At 43.7% G+C, this 22276-nt stretch overlaps 1 protein-coding gene across 1 annotated transcript; it reads left to right on the top strand.

The window, feature by feature from the left end:
• Positions 1-13058: 13058 nt before the first annotated feature.
• LOC120247951 (microtubule-associated protein 1B-like) lies at positions 13059-21781 on the top strand (the record flags this gene model as incomplete). Its single annotated transcript, XM_039256070.1, has 2 exons — positions 13059-13320; positions 21680-21781. Coding segments are annotated over exons 1-2 (286 nt in total), but the record flags the coding sequence as incomplete, so codon positions are not given.
• Between the last annotated feature and the right edge of the window lie 495 nt (positions 21782-22276).

The raw sequence follows: 22276 nt of genomic DNA, 5'->3' as shown, positions 1-22276 counted from the left end.
GACTGAGCCACTCAGGTGCCCCAAGCCTTCTTTTCTTTTTAAATACTCTATTTCCCCCCAGATGAGTGATAGTTATCTCTTGGATTTGGGTTATATCCGATAGGATTTTTCTCTAAAAGTGGCATAGATTCTAATATAAACTTCTCCATGTCTTGCTAGCCTCTTTGTCATGTTTGCTTTATGGCCGTGGTTTCCTGTCTTTCTATTTCTTTTAATGGTTTTAATAGTGTCTTCCCATAGTACTAAAGCAAGCCTTTCAATCATATGCCCTGGAAACCTCCACTAGGAACTTGGTGTTAGCAGATGCCAAGGTAGGCATGTGTCCTGAAGGCCAGGCCAGGTAATCAGCAACTCTAAGAGACATGTCCCTACTCAAAGCCCCTAGTTGATCTGATGGAGATTCATGAGCTAGAACAGGGCTTCTGGGAGTGATCTTTCTCTTGCTGGAAGGAGTTCAGAAGAAACAGAAGCAAACATTTCTGGCTTAGAGGTTAGGCCTCATACAACTGGTGTCTTAGAATAGAAAGCCACCCACAGTCACACGACTGCCATCCTTGGATGTTACAGACTTAGGATCTGCTGTCAGGAGAATGCAGTGGCATGCTCGTATTGCTACATTTCACAAACTTTATCCAAATAGCCCCCATTTAATTTGGAAATGTTTGTAGGGCACTCCAGAGAATACTTTGCCAGGGATCATATCTAGTAACTTATGTTTGCAAGTCTGCATACACATTGCTTTATCAGTATATCTTTTGCATTATATGTCATATGTTATCTGTTTAGTTGTCTGGATCTTTTGTGGCTCCTGAGAATTCTGAGGGACAAAATAATACAACCATGGGGGGATTACACTTTGACATTTTTTTAACAGTATATTATGCTTTAAGGCATTATCACAAACAACAACAAAAAAGCGGCAAAAATAGGTCAGAGCGGTAAAACTAATTTAAAACTAAGATTGACTTGGAGCTATGGATACCACCTATATCTCCCAAAAGATTTTAAAATAAATTAGACACTGTATCCTAGCAACTGTTTGACACTAGTGTGTATATAATAAACGATATATGAGTAAATGAGTAGATGACTGAACTCTAACACATAGAGATGACAGATATCCACGGTTTTCAAATGAGGAAATAGGTGAGTGAGGTTGCTTGTCCAACACACACAGCTAAAAACAACCTGACTATAGACTCACTTGATCGGCCTCTACACCAATCTTTAATATCATACAAATAATGTTTGGGGAGATCATTTATATTTAGGTAGTGTGACAACTTCCCATCAAACATGTTGATTGAATATTTAGTAATTATTCGTTGGATGAGAAGAAGTCAGACACACAGATACTGATCTAACTTCATCAGTGTCAATAATCACTTACTGGGGGGGCGCCTGGGTGGTTCAGTCGGTTAAGCATCTGATTTCAGCTTCAGTCATGATCTCGTGTTCATGGGATTGAGCCCTGTGTCAGCCTTGCACTGACAGCATGAAGCCTGCCTGCGATTCTCTCTCCCTCTCTCTCTGCCCCTCCCATGCTCTCTTTCTCTCTCTCCTCTCCCAAAATAAATAAATAAACTTGAAAAAAATCACTTAGTGGGATCACCTCACGGGTGGCAGTGAGAGGACTGGTGAATCAGAATCTCGGGGGAAATCATTAATGGCTCAAAGACTAGCACAGTGGCCTTCACGTTAAAATGAGCACCCTAAGTGGCACTCCCTTTCACACCATGTGCCCCCACTTCAAGCTGCTGTCGTGATTAAAATAAATGCTTTTCCAGATCACATCAGAACTTTTATGATTCCCCTTTGCTTTGGTTTCGTTTGTTTTTAATCCTGATGATTAATATATTTTGAAGTTTCAGATGCTCAATAGGCAGTCGATTTTTATGGTTACCACAGGAGGGCACGCGGTTTAAAAGGTTGGCGGTGTTTCCTCAAGGTTGTAATAATATCTGCTTAGTGATAAGCACAATGACCTTCCTGTACTGGTTTGGTATTCTGGGAAATGGAAGCCTGAGGACTCAGAGAGACAATGTTTCTGAAGCCGGCTACACATTTGAAGATAGTACAAATGCCTGTTCTGATCCTGGTCATCATCCCACACTCTTTTACTGTCAGTCAGATGCTTCTCATGCCCTGTCCTCCAGCGGGACCAGCTTCTCACTCCCTGTCCCGGGCGGAGGAACAGCGGTCCAAGGGCTTTCCACGTAGAATCCGTGCCACTTCCCAGTTGTTTCAGGGCGCTCTGTGCCATGAACCTTCCTTTAGACACTAAAGAGTGTCTAAAATGCCATTTCTCCACTTTCCCTGCTTTTTCATATCTGCACGCTTCCCTCTGGAAAGTAAGCTCAGTGAGGGTGGGGACCAAGCTTGTTTTCCCCATCATTGTAGTTTCAGGAACCATGACTATCTGGCGCATGGTAGATGCTTATTTAAGGTGTGTCGGGGCGCATGGGTGGCTCAGTCAGTCGAGTGTCCGACTTCGGCTCAGGTCATGATCGCACAGTTTGTGGGTTCGAGCCCCGCGTCAGGCTCTGTGCTGACAGCTAGCTCAGAGCCTGGAGCCTGTTTCAGATTCTGTGTCTCCCTCTCACTCTGACCCTCCCTTGCTCACGCTGTCTCTCTCTCTCTCTTTCAGAAATAAATAAAACATTTATGAAAATAAAAAAGGTGTGTCGATTAAATGAATGCACGAGTGACCAAATAAACGACTCTCCCCTTGTGTCCTGATATCACAACTTGAAATTCTTGTTATCTGCATATGATTGCCCCTTTTTCCTATTGCTTTTAAAATGTTGTCTCTCACACAGGAAGATTACATCCCTGAAGTAGCTAATCCATAAACAACCATGGAATTCTAAACAAAACCAAGCACCTTTCAGAAATGGCAAAACTTCAGATGCCATCTAATGGGAAATCAGATATTTGCTGACCATAGGATTCGAGGGAACTTTGATTTCATTGCTAATTTAAATCCCAGTGGATTTCAGATGTTCTTGCCTAGAGGGGCACTACCGTGTACCCTGATTGTGCTCTTAAGAAGCACAAAGATGAGAAAATGCTGCATCAGGCAGCAGGCAATCTGTTCTCAGTTGTCCTCATAACCCTGCCCAGAATGGGGGAGAGGCAAGAATTGGGGCACAGCCATCTCCAAGGCCAGGCTACCTGGGGCTTTTCAGAAGGAATTACACAAGGAATTCTATCTCCTGAAGTGACTAACAACCTCTGTTGGTTTCCTCTGCTGTTGCAACAAATTGCCACAACTTTAGTGCTTGGAAACAGCACAGATTTATGATTTTACAGGTCTAGGGGTTCCCAGTCCTAAAATCAAGGTGCCAGCAGAGTTGGTTCCTTCTGGAGGTTCTAGGGGAGAATCCATCTCCTTGCCTTTTCCACCTCTGAGAGTCCACCCACAGTCCTTGGCTTGTGGCCCCTTCTCCCTCTTCAAAGCCAGCTGTGTACCTTCAAATCGCCAACTCTGTCACTCATCACATCTCTCTTACATCTGAATGTCTCCTTCTCTAACTTGGACACTCCTGTATTCCTCTTAGGAGGACCTTTAGGGTTACATTGGGCCTACCCAGGTAACCCAGGATAATCTCCCCATCTCAGAATCCTTCTTAATCACATCTGCGAAGTCCTTTTTGCCAAATAAAGTAACATCTTCACACACTCCAGGGACTGTGGCATGAATGCCCCCCGGGAGCCATTATTCTGCCCACAACACCACCCCACCCACTTTCTTCCTAATGGCTTCATAAAGTGGCCTCCAGGTCCTCCCTTCTCCCGGTGCCAAGCACATTCACAGGCTGCTGAAGGCCTCTGCACCACTTCCTCCTTCTGAATTTTCCTTGGTCATCCCAGCTGGATGCACCTGCTTCTTTCTCCATATTCCTTTGAGCAAATTGGACCCACTCAGGGCATTCCTTTCTGCTGCCTGACACCCTATTTGTGTATGTATATGTTACTTTCCTGGACAACCTCAGCCAGGAGGCAACTCTGTGCCCTCTTGGGACTCAGAACAGTGTGGCAGATGGCAGGGACTCAGTTGTTGCTGCTAGCTCTCAGCAGATGCCATGAGAGCCACTTCTCCCTGGGCCTGGTGCCCTCCAGATGTTTCTCCCAGGGTACCAGACAGAATCCCTAACCCCTACCCTAGAGCACCATTGCTGTCAAGTGACAGCTTCCCTGCCTTTGAACTGGCTGGACTCCACCATTGCCGTCTGCTTAGAATACATCATCCCTGGGGGCTGTTGGGGGCCTGGGGAGGGAAACCGCATTTACATCTCCAGCTTTCCACCTTGCACAAGCCAGGCCTGTTATTGCTTTGCTGTTTGGAGTGGCGGTAGCTGCTTGTCTGCAGTGCTGACTGAGAAGCCCCGACTCCAAGCAGGCTTGGCTATTTCCAGTATAATTCTCTTCCCTTTAGGATGCCATTCTCTACATGTGTCGGAGTGACTCACTTGGCACTTGCACTTGGTAGGAGCTTGCACTTGGTGAGAAGGCACTGGCCTAGAATGTCCCAGTCTCATTTTCAGCCAGTACCTGGGAAGGCCTCGCCTTAACCCAGAAGGACTCTTACCTCCCCAGCAGTCAAGAAATGCAGAAGTAAGAGCTGTTGAATTGCTAGGCACTAGGTGAAGCCTGGAGCTGGGTTGAAGTGGATGAAAGGGCAGGGTGGGTTAGGGAATACAAACATGAAATCAAAATTTCTGCTCTGACACATTTCCCCATCAACTGGGGAGAAAGATAAGTTACCAAGTCATTACAAACTTCTGCAAAATCTTCTCTCAGCAAAGTGCTCTGAAGCTGGAAAGAAAAAGTGGTTTATATCTCACAGTTTTCATCTGGATAAATCTAAAATATTAAAACTAGAGAAACCCTGGGAGAATTTTTCTTACATAATATCAGAATGGCAAAGGCCTTTCTAAATATAACATAAGGCTCATAAGCTGCGAATGAAAGACTAGTTAAATTTAATGACATAATAAAATATTCTCCATGCCAAAATCTTTAATATGTAAAGTTAAAAAACAACTGGCAAGCTGAGAAAAAGTATTTGTAGGTCATAGGACAGAAAAAGACTCAGTTCCCTAATATCAATCAGTAAGAAACACCAAACATCCCAACAGAAACATGGGCAAAGGGTAGAAGCAGCCCATTCCTAGAAAAGGAAATGCAGATGGCCCTTACACAGAGAAAAGATGGTCTATGCCACTTATTATCATAGAAATGCAATTAAAATTACAGAGAGATATACTTTGTGGCCTAAATATCAGCAAAAATAAGAAAGTTTAAAAACACTTATATTGTGAGGAATCAGCAGACCATTCATGTTAGTGTAGAAGTACCCACTGGAACAACACCATCAGAGGGCACATTTTCAACATCTATCAAAATCAGAGACATGCATATCCTATGACTCAGCACTTTGCTAGGAATTTATCCTGTGGATAGTCTCTGGCCTATGGAGAATGACATCTGCAGAACCTTATTTACTGCAGCACTTTTATATTATCAAAAGATTGAAGTAATCCTCAACAGATGAATGATAAAAAATAGTAGAGTGATACATTATGATATTCACACACAATGGGATTCTACACTTTGGTCAAAAGGAATGGGGGTTGGGGGGAACGCCTGGGTGGCTCAGTCGGGTAAGCGTCTGACTCTCCATCTCAGTTCAGGTCATGATCTCATGGTTTGTGAGTTTGAGCCCCTCATCGGGCTCTGCGCTGACAGCTCAGAGCCTGCTTGGGATTCTCTCCCTCTCTCTCTGCCCCTCCCCTGCTCATGCACACACACTCTTTCTCTCAAAATAAGTAAGTAAACATTGTTTGAAAACATTAAAAAAAAAAAAAAGGAATGGGGATGTGCTTTGTGACCATTACATAAATATTTCAAAGATATGCTAAATGACAAAAGCAAGGCACAGAACAATGTGTTCTGGGAGCTGCATTTTAGCATAAAAGAAGGGAGGAGTAAGGCTCGCTGTTTTCAAGAAAAAGCTCTGTATAAATTTTACTGGCTGTTTTTGCTCATGTTATTCCTTTCATGCAGACTGTCCTTTCTCCATCTCTGCCTATTGAAAAATACTTATTCCTATTCCAGGACAATTTCAAATATGTCTTCCTTTATGAACCTCTACTGATCTCCTGAATCAAATACTCTCTTGATTGAACAAAAGTATGAAATTATCAAGAGAAGGGTTTTAAGGTTTGGAGTGAGGGATCCTTCCTAAGCAAGACAACCCCCTAAAATTTATAAAGGAAGAAGATGGATTTAATTTTATAAGACGTTTACTGTTTTATATGGTCAAAGACATTATAAGTGGACTTACCAAAAATCTAACAGACTGAGCATCAGAGACTGGTGACAAAGGCAGCCAGATTGTTCCTATAATTTATAGAACTAACAAAGACAAAACCATCAGTCCATTGGGAGATAACAGGGCATATTTTAAGGACAAATGCAGTCAGTTTTAAAAAAAGAGACAAGCAAATAAACAATAATCTATTTTAAATAAATATTTTTCTCCTTTAGTTGAGTAAAAAAAAGATATATACTATAGTGTGGGGAAACAGTCAAGGATGTGGTGGGAGTATATAAACCGCTAAATTCTCTTTGTAGGGTAATTTGGCAGGAGTCATTAAATGTAAAAATATGCATCACCTTCAACCCATCTATTGGATGTCTAGGCATCTGTGTTGAGAGATACATATATGCGCATAGAGCTACTTATAAGCATCGTCTTTGTAACATTATTTATAATAGGAAAAAAACCAAAGATCTCTTAAGGATCATCAATAGGGGAAAGCGTGGTTGAACCAAAATAAATTCATTCTGTGGTTACCGCTCAGTAATTTAAAAAATAGACTTCTTCATATTTGCATGAAAAGAGCTCCAAGGGGAAATGCCACTGAAGTACAATATGTAAAATGCTATTCTGCTTATGGCCCTATAATGAGGCCCATGCGGTAAGAAAGCGAGGCCAGCCTAGAGCCAGTGAGGAACGGAATCCTGCCAACATCCATGTGCCTGAGCTCAGAAGCAGATCCTTCTCCAGTCAGGCCTTTGGGTGGTCACAGCCCCAGCCAACACTTGGCAGGCCTGTGAGCAACCCTGAAGTAGGGAGCTCGTCATAGCTGTACCTGGACCCCTAACCAAGAGAAACCGAGATAATCAATATTGTTTTAAGCCAATAACATAAAATAGTCTTCTGTTTATGGAGGAAAAGCTATATATATAAATGTATATGTGCATATAGGGGGTAGGTGTGTGTCTCTGCATATACACAGAATATATATACATATATGTATAAAAAAGTGTGTGTGTGTGTGTATATATGTACACATACATTATATACACATATGCACACAGTTTAGCTTAATAACTGTCATTACCTCTAGGGAGGGGAGTAGAAAAGGAGGAGCTTTAATTCTGCACCCTATATGTTTACAAGGGTTTGTTTTGTTTGTTGTTGAAAGCTGCTGATGAGAAGGACCCAGTTCATACAACTTGGAGAAGGGATTTGATCTCCATTAATTGGCCTCCCCGTGTGGAATTGTCTCCACTGTTCCACCAAAAGAAAAGAAGAGGCACACTCTGGGTCAAGAATGATTAAATAGAGATAAGTATGAGACATTTTCCTCTGGCTCTGAGGGACACCACTGAATTTTCAGACATTTCTTTTTCTTTTTCTTTTCCTCAGGCTCTGTTAATTTTTCTACAGGGAACTTAAACTTTGGGAAGAAAGGCCTAACCCATACCGAGTAAATAAAGGCTGTTTCTTAACCCTTAAATGACATCTTGCTTTATATTCCATTCTAGGGTCACTTTGATTTCAAACAGTAACACAATATTAGAAGCTCGTTCGATGTGAAATTTGCTCGTTTAGAGCCTTCTCTCTTATTCCTCTTCCCAACCAACAATTTGCTGCACTTGGCTTCCTTTAATTTGCTTTAATTCCTATAGCATGGAGGAAGAGTGTTATTTGGGACAGTCATGGACTTTGAAGCCCGACATAGCTGGGTTTTCACAGGTTTTCTGTGATTTAGAGAAGATCATCTAACTTTTCTGCACGTCAGTTTTTCACTGGCCAACTAGCAAAATAATAACTTGTGGCAAAAAAAGAAATCACAATGAAATTAGAAAATATAAAGTGAATATGATGAAAACACAACATATCGATATGTATAGGGCGTAGTCAAGGCAGGACTTAGACATGGATGGTCTTTATTACATATATGAGAAAAGAAGAAAAACTGATAATCAGTTGTCTGAGCTTCTCAAGAGGCTAAAATTGGAAGTAAAATAAAACCCAAAGAAATCAGAAGGAGTGAAATAGGATGACTAAGAACAGGATGGATGGAAATACACTTGCACATACATAAAATAGAAAATGATTAGTAACATCAAATGTAGTTTTTTTGGTAAAGATAATCAACATGGATAACCCCCTAGCAAGAATGAACAAGAAAAAAAGACAGAAGATACAGACTACCAAGATGAGAAATGTAAAAGACACCTTAAGGCCATCAAAATGATGAATAACAATACCAACTTCTTAAGAAGTTTGTGAGAAGTCACTGGAGCAATATACTTGAAGCGCCTAGCACAGTAACGTGGCTTGTAGAAACTACTCATGTCCCAGTGTGCCGGACAATGGAGTACAAGTCACTGGTCTGCTTCGATTGAGCACATGCTCTCTGCTGGGCACTGAGTTGATGGTTATGTGCGAGTGTGAAGGGACAGACATGGTTCTAGCCTCCATAGAGAAGAGAGTTCAGTGGTGAAGACAATTTTTTTAAATTACATATAAAAATATGAAATTACATTGATGAAAGGGCTACAAATAAAAAGGGGAGCATGGAGCTGAGTGCATATAAGTGCACATAAAATGGTTAACTGACCTAGTAAGGAAGGTCAAGGAAGGCTTCCCTAAGGAGGTAATAGTTGAGATGCCAAATACATGGCAAACAGACATTAACTAGTGAAGTTAACCACAAGCGCTCTAGGCTGGTGAAAGGGAGGGACAGGTCTTGGTTTTAGAAATAGTGCACTCTGGGGTGCCTGGGTGGCTCAGCTGGTTGAGGGTCTGACTTATGCTCAGGTCATGATCTCGCAGTTCGTGGGTTTGAGCCTAGCACATCAGGGCTCTGTGCTGACTGACAGCTTGCTTTGGATTCTGTGCTCTCTCTCTGACCCTCCTCTGTTCACACTTTCTGAAAATAATAAATAAAACATTAAAAAATAATAATTGAAAAGAAGTAGCATGCTCTGGGGACATGGGTGGCTCTGTTGGTTGAGCATCTGAGTCTTGATTTCATCTTAGGTCATGATCTCACAGTAGTGACATGGAGCCCCATGTCGGGAACTTGCTGAAGATTCTCTCTCTCTCCCTCTACTGTGTGTGTGCACGCTCTCTCTAAAATCAACACAAAACAAAAACCAAAATTAAAAAAAAGAAGAAGTAGCCTGCTCTGATATTACATCATGTAGGTGAAGCTAGAAAGTGAGGATGAGGGGGCAGCTAGATAAAGATGGGGAGATAAACAGGGGCCGGACTTTGTGGGGCCTTGTAGGCCATGCTAAGGAGTTCGATTTTTGTTCTAAAAACAACATGGAGCCACTTAAGAGTTTCAGGCAGGGGTGAGTAACATGACCAGATCAGAAAAGATCACCCTGCCTGGTGTGAAGGATGGATTGGATGAGGGTCCCACTGGATATTCTGAAGCAAGTCAGATGACCATTGCTACTACATAGGACAAAACAACAATTATAACTATTGTTTATGATACAAATTAAACTGGAAATGGTTCAGTGATGCCAATCAATAATGGACTGGTTAAATGAATTATAGTAAAGACAATGCGTTACCATGCAGCGATAAAAGGGATGAGAAATATTAATCTATACTGTTATGAACTTATCTCTAGGATATACTAAGTGAAAAAAGCAAGATAGAAAAGTTGTGTGTACATATGTTGTTTATCTAAAAGAGGTAGGAAGGATATATATATATGTATACATATATAAAATAGCATTAAAATGTTTTTTAATGTTTATTTTTGAAGGAGAGGCAGAGCGCCAGTAGGGGAGGGGCAGAGAGAGGAAGACACAGAATCTGAAGCAGATTCCAGGCTGTGAGCCATCAGCACAGAGCCTGATGTGGGGCTTGAACTCACAAACCTTGAGGTCATGACCTGAGCTGGTTGGATGCTCAACCAAATGAGCCACACAGGCACCCTTATATATATATATATATAAATATAAATATAAAACCATATAACCATATATATATATATATATGGTTTAGACTTCCATTTTCAAAAGAGATGGGATGGGTGGGGACTACTTTTCTAGTTTGTAGTGTTACTTAACATTCTATTCTCCTTTCAGAGGCATTGGTAGTTATGCCCAGCTTGATGTCACCTGCACATTTTTAAAAATGTTTATTTAATTTTGAGAGAGAGATACTGAGAGAGGAGACAGAGAGAGAGAGAGAGAGAGAGGCGCAAAGATAGAGGGAGACAGAGAATCCCAAGCAGGTTCTACAATGTCAGCACAGAGCCTGATGTGGGGCTTGAACGCACGAGCTGTGAGATCATGACTTGAGCCAAAATCAAGAGTCACACATGTAACTGACTGAGCCACCCAGATGCCCTTTGCCTACACATTTTGTGAGAATGGTTTTACTCCATTGTCCAGCAAACTGGGACAAAACAGGTATATTCATCAACCATGCCTTAAATGCTTATTATTTCAATCACAGTATTAGGTATTTACACCTTTCTTACAAAGTTACCCACACATTTATAAAGATATTATTCTCTCCAGTATATTAATGAAGAGGCCAAAGATCAAGCAGCAGAAGTCACTTGCCCAAAGTTACAAAGCTGTATAGTACCAGTCAGCATCTCTAGTCTGTTTTCTGTCATTATGTTTCTATTTTTCAAAGTCTGGGTGATGACTTCGGTGGTTCATGGTCATGGCATTTAATTGGGCTGACTCACACCGTAATAAAGCTCTTCTGCTATTTCCATGCAAACTTCTGTTATGACATGGCGAACAACTCAGTTAGGTAGTAGTGTATCTTCACACCTCTCTGACACTTGCTAATCTCTGGTTTTAACCTAGAGAGAGTACACTTCAGAGTCAGAGTCTTCAAATAACAGTGTATAGCAGAAGGTACATCACATTATCTTATTTTCATTACATTTATTCCTAGGTATACCTCCTATTTACAAGTCTTATTAGTGTTACCATTTATATGGGAGCAAAGAACTTCATTAACAAATAAACCCAAGTAAAAGGAATAGACCCAAAGATAATGATTACATAAATAAAAGTAATGGTGGTTCAGAGAGAGGGAGGATAATCAATAGATTATGGCGGACTCCAATAGCTGACCTCTGGGAAACAATGCCTTACCAGAACTCACCTCCCAATTATGGGCTTTGGTGCTGCCTTTACCTCCCTAACAGAAGGTGAACGCCTTCTCTAGACCAAGAAGCGATCTGTTACTCTCACCTGGGGACTCTTTGTCACTGTTCACTGGTGAATGTGGCTCACCAGTGAGCTTGTCACAGACTTCAACTGCTATGGGCCAGATGGTATCTTATTCCCCAGTGACCAGACTGGCATGAGAAAGGAATAGCCTTTGGCTGCCTACCAGGTCTCTCATGCCCTGGTGTCAGGAAAGAGCTAAGAGCACAGAGTGTATCACCAATAAGTCATGTTGGTTAATAGGTAAGACAATGGGCTAATTTGGAAATCTTAGCATATCCAGGTGATTTTTTTTTTTTTACTAATATGCTTTCTAGTGTTAAAAACTATACTGACCAGCCTAATTTCCATCTAGTCCTCTTTCTTAAGTCTCTAATCTCTCAGTCTTTAATAGTAGGTAGATTTTGTCCCTTCTTTACCACCATGACTCCTTTCCTGGGACAGAAGCAATATTCAGTAGATCTGTGAGAAATGGCTGTAGATGGGCTGCCTTTAAACATTTTAATGTGTTCTAAACACAAAGGCAGTAAAGATTCCCAATGCTACATATATTTTTAAAGACAGCTTTGTCACATGAAATAATTTTGCCTGTGTGTTCCCTAGGGAACTGAAAGTACATTATAGTCACTGCAATCCTGCTGGGGTAAAGACAGTATCTTCTCTTTACTCTTTGTTATGCCTGATGCTATCTGTTCGGCATATTAAGAAAAGAAATCTGTATCTAGAAAAATGCATTCCTCTTCTTTTCCGTGAGTACCATGAAGCCAGTACTTTTTATTTTTTACCTTTGGGACTTGGCAGAGTAGTGTCCAAAGCCTGAACAATACTAGGCATACGTTTTGCATTTTTGATGTATTAAGTCAATGTGGTAAATATTGGTAAATACGTCTTCTCAAGTCCACAAGGTCAAAGAAAAGACAGGTTCCATCTTCCTGGGCGGCGTACCCTCAGCACTACGCCCGCTGTGCTCCCACAGCACCTGAGAATCTGGTTTCATCACAGGCGGGGACACTAGTCAGAGGCCTGACTTGTGCACCTCATACAAGGTAAATATCTCCACGGTGATAATGGAAACCCATCCCGTGCTCCGGCACAAGCGGGGTGGGTGCCTGCAGCAATGGGTGTGTGGGGGGTGTAGATGGGGAGTGTTTTCTCCCTTCACCGCTGCAGCGGGGGCCCTTAGGGTCCCCCAGGCCCTTGATTCGCGGCCCTGCCCTGACCATTGTCCGCACACCTCTTTCCTCCAGCTTCCGGGCCGCGGGCGAGATGATTTGCTGCAGATGACATCAGCCCTGGGCCAACGGCTGGAAGAGCGGAGGCAGCCACCGCGTGAGGATGTGCCGGGTGGTCCTTTCCTCCTCCTCTTCCTCCTCCTCCCGGCTCCGAGCCTAGTCTCCATATAAAAGCGGCGCCGCCTCCCCGCCCTCTCACACTCCCCGCTCCTCTCCGCCGCGCGCTCTTGGAGAGGGCGGAGGGGGAGGCGGCGCGCCGCGCCAGGAGGAGGGGGGACGCAGGGGGCGGAGCGGAGACAGCACCTTCGGAGATAATCCTTTCTCCTGCCGCAGAGGAGAGGAGCGGCGGGAGCGGGACACTTCGCCGAGGCATAGCGGGCCGGCAGGATGGCGACCGTGGTGGTGGAAGCCGCCGAGCCGGAGCCGTCCGGCAGCATTGCCAACCCGGCGGCATCCACCTCGCCCAGCCTGTCGCATCGCTTCCTCGACAGCAAGTTCTACCTGCTGGTGGTCGTCGGCGAAATCGTGACCGAGGAGCACCTACGGCGCGCCATCGGCAACATCGAACTCGGTAAGAGGCCCTGCGTCCCCAGGGGACGCGCTCGAGGAGACTGGCAAACGCGACCCCACCCAGGGCGCGACGGCTGCCCTCCTCCTCTGGCGCGCCCCGCACCCCCACCTCTCCCCTCCACCTCCCGCACTCAGTCCGGACTCTTTCCTGGGCTCACTTGGGAGAAAAATGTGAATTATTAGATTTGGGACCCAGTGGAAGTGTCTCTCCTAACCTTGAGGGATTTGTCATCAGGCTAGGTCTGCAGATCCTGGCTGGCCACCGCCTCTCCTGCTAAATGAAATGCAGGTGTCAGAGGAGCGGCGGCCACAATAAAGCCCAAACCGCAGGGAGCAAGCGGGGGTGGGGAGTTGATGCAGACACCCCATTCAGTCCTCCTCTGTCACCCGCAAAATGCTGGGACTCCCCTCTTCCCTTTGCGGACAGATCCGAGGCTGAAGCACCATGTGCCAGGGCCCGCATGGGAATCATTCTCAACACAGCCACCTCAGTCCCGGAGAAATGCTTTTTCTGGCTTAAAACCTCCCGATCTGTTCTTTACTTGCAATGACTAGGCTAGTCCTGGGGCCACGCCCGTTCCCCCCCCCCCCCCCCCCCCCCCCCCCCCGAACGCAGAGATGGAGAACCTCTTGCGCTTGATTCCCAGTCGGCGCCGCCTCGCCACCGCCCCTGGGACCCTGCTTGCAGATTTCAGAAAGGACAATGGGACCCCAAGTTGCGGGGTGGGGCTTCTTTCAAAAGTCTCAGCCTTGGTAGTGATGGCTCGGGGGGGGGGGGCGGTTAGCGGGTAGGGCCAGCGCCTAGCCCGGTGCGCGCACCAGGAGCGCGCTCTGCAGAGGCCGAATAGCGGTTTGCCTAGAACCCTGGGCGGGGCCGTGAGGGCCCGCCGGGCGCAGCCTCGGGCGCGCGGGCCGACCCGCCCCTCAGCCCCACCCGGGCTGCCGCAGTGCCCCCATCTGCTCGCCGCACCTGCCCCCCGCACTGCGGCGCCCCCATCGGGCGCGGTCCGCCGGGCGTGCGCTTCGCCGGGGCCCCGGGCTTGGTGCTGCGTACCCCCACCTCTCCCTCAGCCCTGCTTTGTTGCGCTCTAAGTCCTCCCGAGCAGGCACCTCTGGTCTCAGCCTCTGCTTTCCCCTCCTGTGTCCCAGACCTCCCCTCGTCCGTGACAAACGTCGCCAGGTCCCTGCGTAGCCCCTGCCCGCGCTCTATTCTCTTGGGGTGGTGCTGAAGCGTTTCTGCCTGGAGACACCGGCTGGTGGGCGTGGTGCAGTCCGCACTGCGGTCTCTACGGCAGCCCGAGGCGGACAAAGGGCGTTCACGCAGCCTTCGCTCCCCGCTCCCGGCGCCCCCCCCCCCCAAAAGACGAAAGAAAGACCTTATTTTCGATGAAAAAATTAGCGCTTGTTTTCTGCCTCTGCATTTGGAAACGGCTCCTTGTCCCCAGAACAAAAGGCTGCAGGGTGGGGCCTGGAGTTGCAGACCTGGTTCTTTTGTTTAACTTTAAAGCACTGATTTTTTTCCTTTCAGCTTAAAAAAAAAAAAAAGGAGCAGAATGCAGTCGTGTTATTTTATTCGGAAAAAAAGTCAAGAATAAGAGATTCAGTACTGAAATGCCTTATTTGAGCATCTCAAAAACCCCTTCATTTTCAACGATAGGCCTTTAATCTGATTTTAGTTTGCGCATTTTCTCCTTGGAAAATTTTATACGTACTGACTTTGGGTGTGGCTGCTCTATGAATCAATGACTTTGGGTAAAAAACAATTACTGTCCACACCATTGCCGGGGAATAATCCGTTAGGAGGTGGCTTGCTATCTATAAGATTTTCGTAACCACCCAATGTGGTGCCGGGAGAAGCACCATCACCCCCATTTTAGAGATGGGGACCCAGAGAGGCAGGACCCATAAGAGGATCCGCTCAAGGTCACGTCATTCACAAGTGACACAAGTGCCAGCATTGCACTGCCACTCTTTTTCTGGCCCTGTCATGATGCTAGTGCAGGGCAAGCCAACATCAGAGGAAGATCAGACACGTTTTTTCCCAGCTTGTCTTTGTCATCCACTTGTGGGCAGCACCCCATGCAGGGAGGTGTTTCAGCAATCACATTCGACCACAGTTATTTTCCTGCTTTGTTATTCTGCCGGTCACCCTTTCAGTACCCCATTCCTGGGGGGGGGGGACGGGGGGGTTTACTCAGTCCTCTTCTGTTTGTGGAAAGATGCCTCCAAGTACTGCTATGAAGTGCTGTCTTTACTCCTTTTCACACTAGTAGCACGCAGTAAAAAAGTTCAGAATAGTCTTTTTGACATTAAAATGAAAAAATTATTGAAATAATACGTAGAGAGGAAAAGCCACAAATCCTAAATGAGGAGCTCAGTGAATTTTCACAAAAGGAACACATCTGTGTCATCCAGATCCAGAAACGGACATTACTGGAATCCCAGAAGCCCCCTTATGGTCTCTTCTCAATCACTGTGCCTTCCTGATTTGTAATTCCCCGATTTGGTCGGGTTTCTGCACAAAACTCCTCCAAAATGGCTGTATCGATCCCATTAACAATCAATCAAGTGGGGGAGCAGAGCCATTTCCTCACTTGCGGTAACAGATGCTGCTTCTCCTCTGGAGATTGCTCTCCTGGGTCCTGGGATCTCGGATGCAGCTCAAGCTACAGGGCCTGGCGGTACTAAGTGGCACTGCTCCGCTAGCTTTTCAGACAGGCTGGGATGACTTAGCAACAGGGCAGGCTGGCTCTGTTTCCCTCTGCCTGACACGCTGCTGCCTCCGCCTGCAGGTCCCAGCTGGGCCTCCTCCAGAGGTCACTCTGATACCACTGCTGTTGTCGCTGGTGCCTGCGGGCCGCGTTGTGTGAAGCGAGACGGAGATGCTCCAGGGGGTTCCGCTTGGATTGTGTGCTGCTGGCTGGCAATGCAGTTCAGCATTTGTTACGCTTGCTTCCTTTTTCCCCTTTCTCCCCTTTCGTCTTAAACTGATGCTCTGTGGATTTGGAGACCGTGGTGACTTGCAGTTTTGCCCCCTGGTTACTGAGCGTTCTTTGGGGAGCCTAGAAAATAAAATCTGTTGGAAGATGGTGGTAATACAGTAAATTCACAGGCCTGAACATCCCGATGTGTCTGCTTAGGAAATGCTTTTTGAAACTGAGGAAGAGAGATGGTCCCTCATTTTGTCAACTGTATTCAAAATGTACCATGTAAGGTTTGGTCATTTCTTTTCAAGTCTGAAACAATTGGACAGGGTCTAGCTTCATTTTGTTAGTTATGCAGTTTTATGCTGGACCACTGTTGCTACCACCACATGCCTTCCTGGGCACCTATTTCACCCTCTTCCTATTAGCCCCCAACTTAGACTTAATAGCCATTGCCATTTTTAGCAGAGCCACACTTCTCCAGTTAATTTAAGAACGTAGACTACATGCATCCATACCTTGCGAACTGAATTCTAGAGCCTTGTGAAAGGAGTTTGCGCTGCTTCATTTTATTGCTTTACAGGAATCAAGACATAGAAGGCATACTAAGTGTCAGTTTGGTGCTTTCAATTACTGTGAAATAGTCTAACTTTCCACTAGTTAACATTGGGAATCAGCAAGATTTGTTTATACACATATATAAAAAGATCTGTGTGTGTAACATCTACTGCCCTGAATTTTTAGATGTAAGTTTAGCTGATATTGTAACTGTGTGATGTTACTTTATTGATTGTTTTCAGTTCAAGGTGGCTGAGAGAATTAATTAGGAGCCCAGGAAACATGTGGGGTTTAGTTTTCATTTTATTTTTACAGGGAAAAACCAACACATGGGGGAGGTTAGAATAAATGTTGTGGAGTGTTAAATTTATTATGTTCATCTTTATACTTTTCAAAGTCAAAAGGCAGATGGATTTCTGCTTGTACAGCTTAATTGGTATTATCTAGTAAGGGTTCTGTGATCCATGCAGAAATCCAAGCCAGTCCCCAAACTTAAGGTCATTAGATTGATGATTCATGCTTTATCTTCTCTAAAGGCTTACTTTTTAAAATAAGTTCTAACTTTTAGACCAATAATGGTCATAAATCACATCTTTTATTTGTTTCCAATGTGGGATGCTATCAGAAGACCTAAATGATTTATCACCAATGCTTTGAAGTGATGACTTCTATGAGAGGTATTGTCTGCATTATACACAACATATATATTCTGAACATCAAGTTGTTGGCGTAAAAAAAAGAAAAAAGCCAATTGAAAGTTTGCTCAAGGGGAAAAAATAGGAAAACTTTGACAAATAAACCTTGAATTTATCTTTTTTTAAACGTTTATTCATTTTTGAGAGACAGTGTGAGCAGGGGAGGGGCAGAGAGAGAGGGAGAAACAGAATCGGAAGCAGGCTCCAGGCTCTGAGCTGTCAGCACAGAGCCCAATGCAGGTCTCAAATCCACGAACTGCGAGATCATGACCTGAGCCGAAGTCGGACGCTTAACTGATTGAGTCACCCAGGAGCCCCTATCTTTTTTTCAAAAAAATTGTGTTTCTTTAGTTTATGATTCAAATCTGTCTTCCGATCACTTTTTAGCATAGTTTTACAAATAGAATCTTATAGTTAGGTTTATCATTTAGGTACTAGCAAAAAAATATTCAAAAGACTATGGATCAGAGGGTTCAACTAAAAAAAGTTCATAGAAAGAAAATCAACTTTCAAAGCACAAATAACTGTCAGCTAGAAGTCATGTGTCATTTCAACATGTATTGAATTGTCATTTTTTTTTCCAATTTATTGTCTCTTTTAGGAATACAGATTTTAGTCTTTACATGGGAGGTGCTTTTTAAAAATTGTTGACTTTATTAAATAATGATGTAAAATGCTTACACGATTGCTAACTTGGCAAGATATAACCTGTATAAAGTAAGGGGAAGTGGTTCCTCATTGTTCACCCTGTCTTGTCTGGTAATGAACATACACCCACCCCTCTCTACCTCCCCCCTCCATCCCCCCTCCCCCAGCACAACACACACAACCTTTCATTTCTCCCTTTTCCATCTGTAAGTTTTATGTGCACTTTAGTCTCCCTTTTGTGCACTGCTTTCCCCTGGATTCAGAGAACTGAGATGGAAAGATCATTTGTTACCCTCAGTTACCTTGGCTGGAGGACTGGCCTGAAGACAGTGATGGTACCCTCTTCCATGGCTGGGCAACAGCCCCAGATTAGGTGGGAGAGTTCTCAAGGTGCTTAGCCATAGGCCAGCTTCCCAGAAGTGACAGATGTCCTCTGGGCCCAGAAGTTTAATAAATGGAGGTTGACCTCCATTTGGTAGGTCTGTTCTGCCCCAACTTAGGTAAGCCAGCAAGGGGCACAATCTTCATAGAGTGCTGGGGATGTAAAGGCTTTGGGAAGTTGGAGCTGGAGCATTTGGGGGCATTGTTATAAAAAAGGCTAGGAATTGATCTTGGCCTCCATAGTATCCATGAGAGACCAGGATGACTTGCTTCTGAAAGCCTCTTCTGAAACTCTTTATCAGCACCCTCCTAGCCCTCCTACCAGGAATTCAGGGATGGAAGAATGTAGCTAGAGCAAAAAAAGATGTGGGGTGCCTGGGTGGCTCAGTTGGTTAAGCATCTGACTTTGGCTCAGGTCATGATCTAATGGTCCATGGGTTCAAGCCCCGCATCGGGCTCTGTGTGGACAGCTCAGAGCCTGGAGCCTGTTTCAGATTCGGTATCTCCCTCTCTCTCTCTGACCTCCCCCCCGCCCCAACTCATGATGTCTTTCTCTCTTTCTCAAAAATAAATAAAACATTTTAAAAATTTAATAAAAAAATAAATAAATAAAAGAAAGAAGATATTTTTCTGTCCTATGAACTTTAGAGGGCCCACTGTTGGCTTCATCTTAGGCCCAGAGTGAAGATATACAAATCTACTCAATGCAATGTGAACCTTCTTTCAGAAATACTGTTTCTCTTTACTAGTATTATCCAGTAGAAGGTACAAAGTAATTACAAAGTATGTTATTTCTAAAACTGGGATATTAAGTGTTCTTGTTCCCAAATTTTCCTTTCCAATTAAAATAACCTTCAAATCCATTGTAGCCTTTATTTTGTAAGTGGTAGTAGTGACTTATACATTGTTAAGGCTTAATTTGGCTAGAAATTGCTCCTTTGAAAAGAGAACCTTAAAGTTTTTGTTTCATTGGCGTTGTAAAAATGAGAAATATTATTTTTATGAACTGTTTCCTAGTGTAATTTAAAAATTAATTTCTAACCGGTCTTTCTGTTTTGTTTTGTTTTTCCTTGCTAAATTATAAATCATACAGCTAGGAGTTTATGAAATACCAAGCAAACATTTAATTGCACGTGTCATGACAAGTTAATTGAAGCCAAAGGGAAAATGGCAAACAACAATGTAACAGCGAGTCTACCTAAAACCCAAGATGAAGTCATTCAAATGATGTAGCAATTTGGACATAATCTAGAACAAAGGCAGAAGAATCACATGAATTTAATTTAAATACATATGTCTCCTTATTAACTTAGTGACCCAGCTTGACAAGCCGGGAGGCAAAGTGGAGCTCAGACCTGGAGCAAAGAGAATCCACTTAACAATTACTAATTAAGCAGCTCAGACAGGAGCTAGACAGTTGTTCATACTAGCCGAGTATATAGTGTATACATTGAAGTAAAATATTCTAATGAATTCTGGCCTCTCAACCTGTCAAGCTTTCTGTGAAACAAAAAGAACCCATTTATCATTTCTGCACCAAAAAGATCTGCAAAATCTCAACATGCCTTTCGTGTTAACATTTAAATACTCCATTAGCACAAATGCAAGCTGAGGCTGTTGATGTTTCCAGGGAGACCCATAAAATTCTCCCTTATAATTTAGCCTCTCTTTAGGAATGTTAACTCTTCCACACCTGAATTCATCCCATTTATTGTATGATAAATGTCTGCCTCTATTTAGTGGACAGCCATCTATGAAAATATTCCTTATGGTAGAAAGATGCTTGGTGTATAATCTGAAGATAGTCTAGGTGTGCAGTCAAGTGAGTTTTCAGAATCTTTGTGTGATACGTTTGCATTAATACAAGATACACATATACATATGTATAAGTATGTGTGTATGTTATGTGTGTGTGTGTATATATGTATACACACACATACATAGTTTCTTTGCAAGGTAAGACTGAACAAGATATAAATGGGGGTAAATACAGATAAGCATTAAGGATATACAGGTGTTTAAATAATGCACTGCCATTTATACCCCCACGTCTGTTTGAATGACTAATGACCAGCAAAAATGATTAAATGACCTGGTGTTTATTTAGAGATAGCTCATCATCTGTATTTTACCTAGAGGGTCAAGACCCTGCTTTTAGAAGGTATGCAGTAAATGACTGCTGTCCCAGAGGTTTGTTCCTGGCAATTGAAGGTACTCCATGCAAGGGTACAATCATGGATACTACATAATGGCTCTGCCCTGAGCTACCTATTTGGGAAAGTATAAAAATACATAAAAACAAACAAACACACACATTCCAGAGTTTTTTGGTTTCCCAGTTTTTCCTGGCTTGGTCCCCAGTTCTCCTTTCTTCTGTGTCCTCTGGGCCCCCCTCCCTCTGGTCACCCCCTTCAGAAAGACAGGAAGAGGAGGAGATGAAGGAGGTAGTGCATCCAAGTTCCTCTTACCCCGGCTTCCAAAGAACTACCCCGCTAAGCTTGTCCGATAAAATCAGGCGGAGAGGACAGAGAGGTGAAGTCTTTAAGACTGGGATCCAGTCTTATGACAGATCACACAAATTTTGGATTGATATCTAGGAGTTGGGAAACTCAAGTCAAAATGAGGGGGGTAAAGAAAAGAAACCATATGTGCACACAAACTGCATATGCACACTGCAGAAAGTCCCATTTGAAAAACAAAGACCTGGACTTGAATTCCCACTTCCCCACACCCTCTTTCTACATTTTCTTGCCACCTACAAGGGGACCCTGGGAAAGGTTGAGATTATCTATCCGTTGGCCTCTTAACTGCTACAGAACTTACCATCTTCCTGTCCTTTCTATTCATCCCCTCCCTAGAGTAAAGCCTGTCATTTTCCTAATAACTGTTTTCTTTACCCTCCCAGAAAAGCTGCATTTACGTTTTATGAGGGGCACAAGTTCAATCCACACTGCTAGTTATCCCTCTCTTGTGGCCTAGGACAGAGACCTCCCCAGCCCTCTCTTTTTGTGGGCATCCACTGCTAGCCAGCAAGCTCTTCAGAAAAGAAGTTTCCACATCCTCCCTTACCGCCTGAGAAATGTCACAGTGATGTTTTCCAAACCACGCTGAAATGACTAACTGGAACTCTGTCAATTCTCTTCTCCCTCCTTAGGAATCCGATCATGGGACACAAACCTGATTGAATGCAACCTGGACCAAGAACTGAAACTTTTTGTGTCTCGACACTCTGCAAGATTCTCTCCTGAAGTCCCAGGTGAGGCTTTTGTTCCATACGAGTCAGCCTAGACTTTTTGAAAGGACCCTGGAATAGGCAGATGACTTGGAAAGCTTTGCCTGGTGCATCGAAAAGACTTCCTTATTGCTAAAGGTTTCCTTGTATTTGTTGTTATCAATAAGGTTAGACAGAAGCAACATTTTAAGAAAATCAATTCTGAGTTATCACTGTGTGGGTGATCTGTTTTGCAGATTCTTAGTGAAAAGCTTTAAAGTTCTGGGGTACATTTTTTTTCTATCCCAGGGCGCTCTGTGACTTCAAGGGATTGCAAACTATTTAAATATTAATTTCATTCAAATAAATCTAGGAATATAAATTGGATGCCCCTCCCTGCCCATGCCACAACCTCTTTCCCTCCCTAGAAAATGGAAACATCTCCATTTCAACATGAAATAAACCTCATCATTTCATCATTCCATTATTACCCACTTTTTTTGGTGCAGCAAAAGAAATTCCAAACTGCTGTCAAAATAG

This window comes from Hyaena hyaena, unplaced genomic scaffold (genome assembly GCF_003009895.1).
Source record: "Hyaena hyaena isolate Hyena2069 unplaced genomic scaffold, ASM300989v1 scaffold_558, whole genome shotgun sequence".
In the NCBI taxonomy this organism is placed as follows: domain Eukaryota; kingdom Metazoa; phylum Chordata; class Mammalia; order Carnivora; family Hyaenidae; genus Hyaena; species Hyaena hyaena.
Note: the sequence above shows the minus strand (reverse complement) of the source record. Positions and strands in the feature narration are given on the sequence as shown.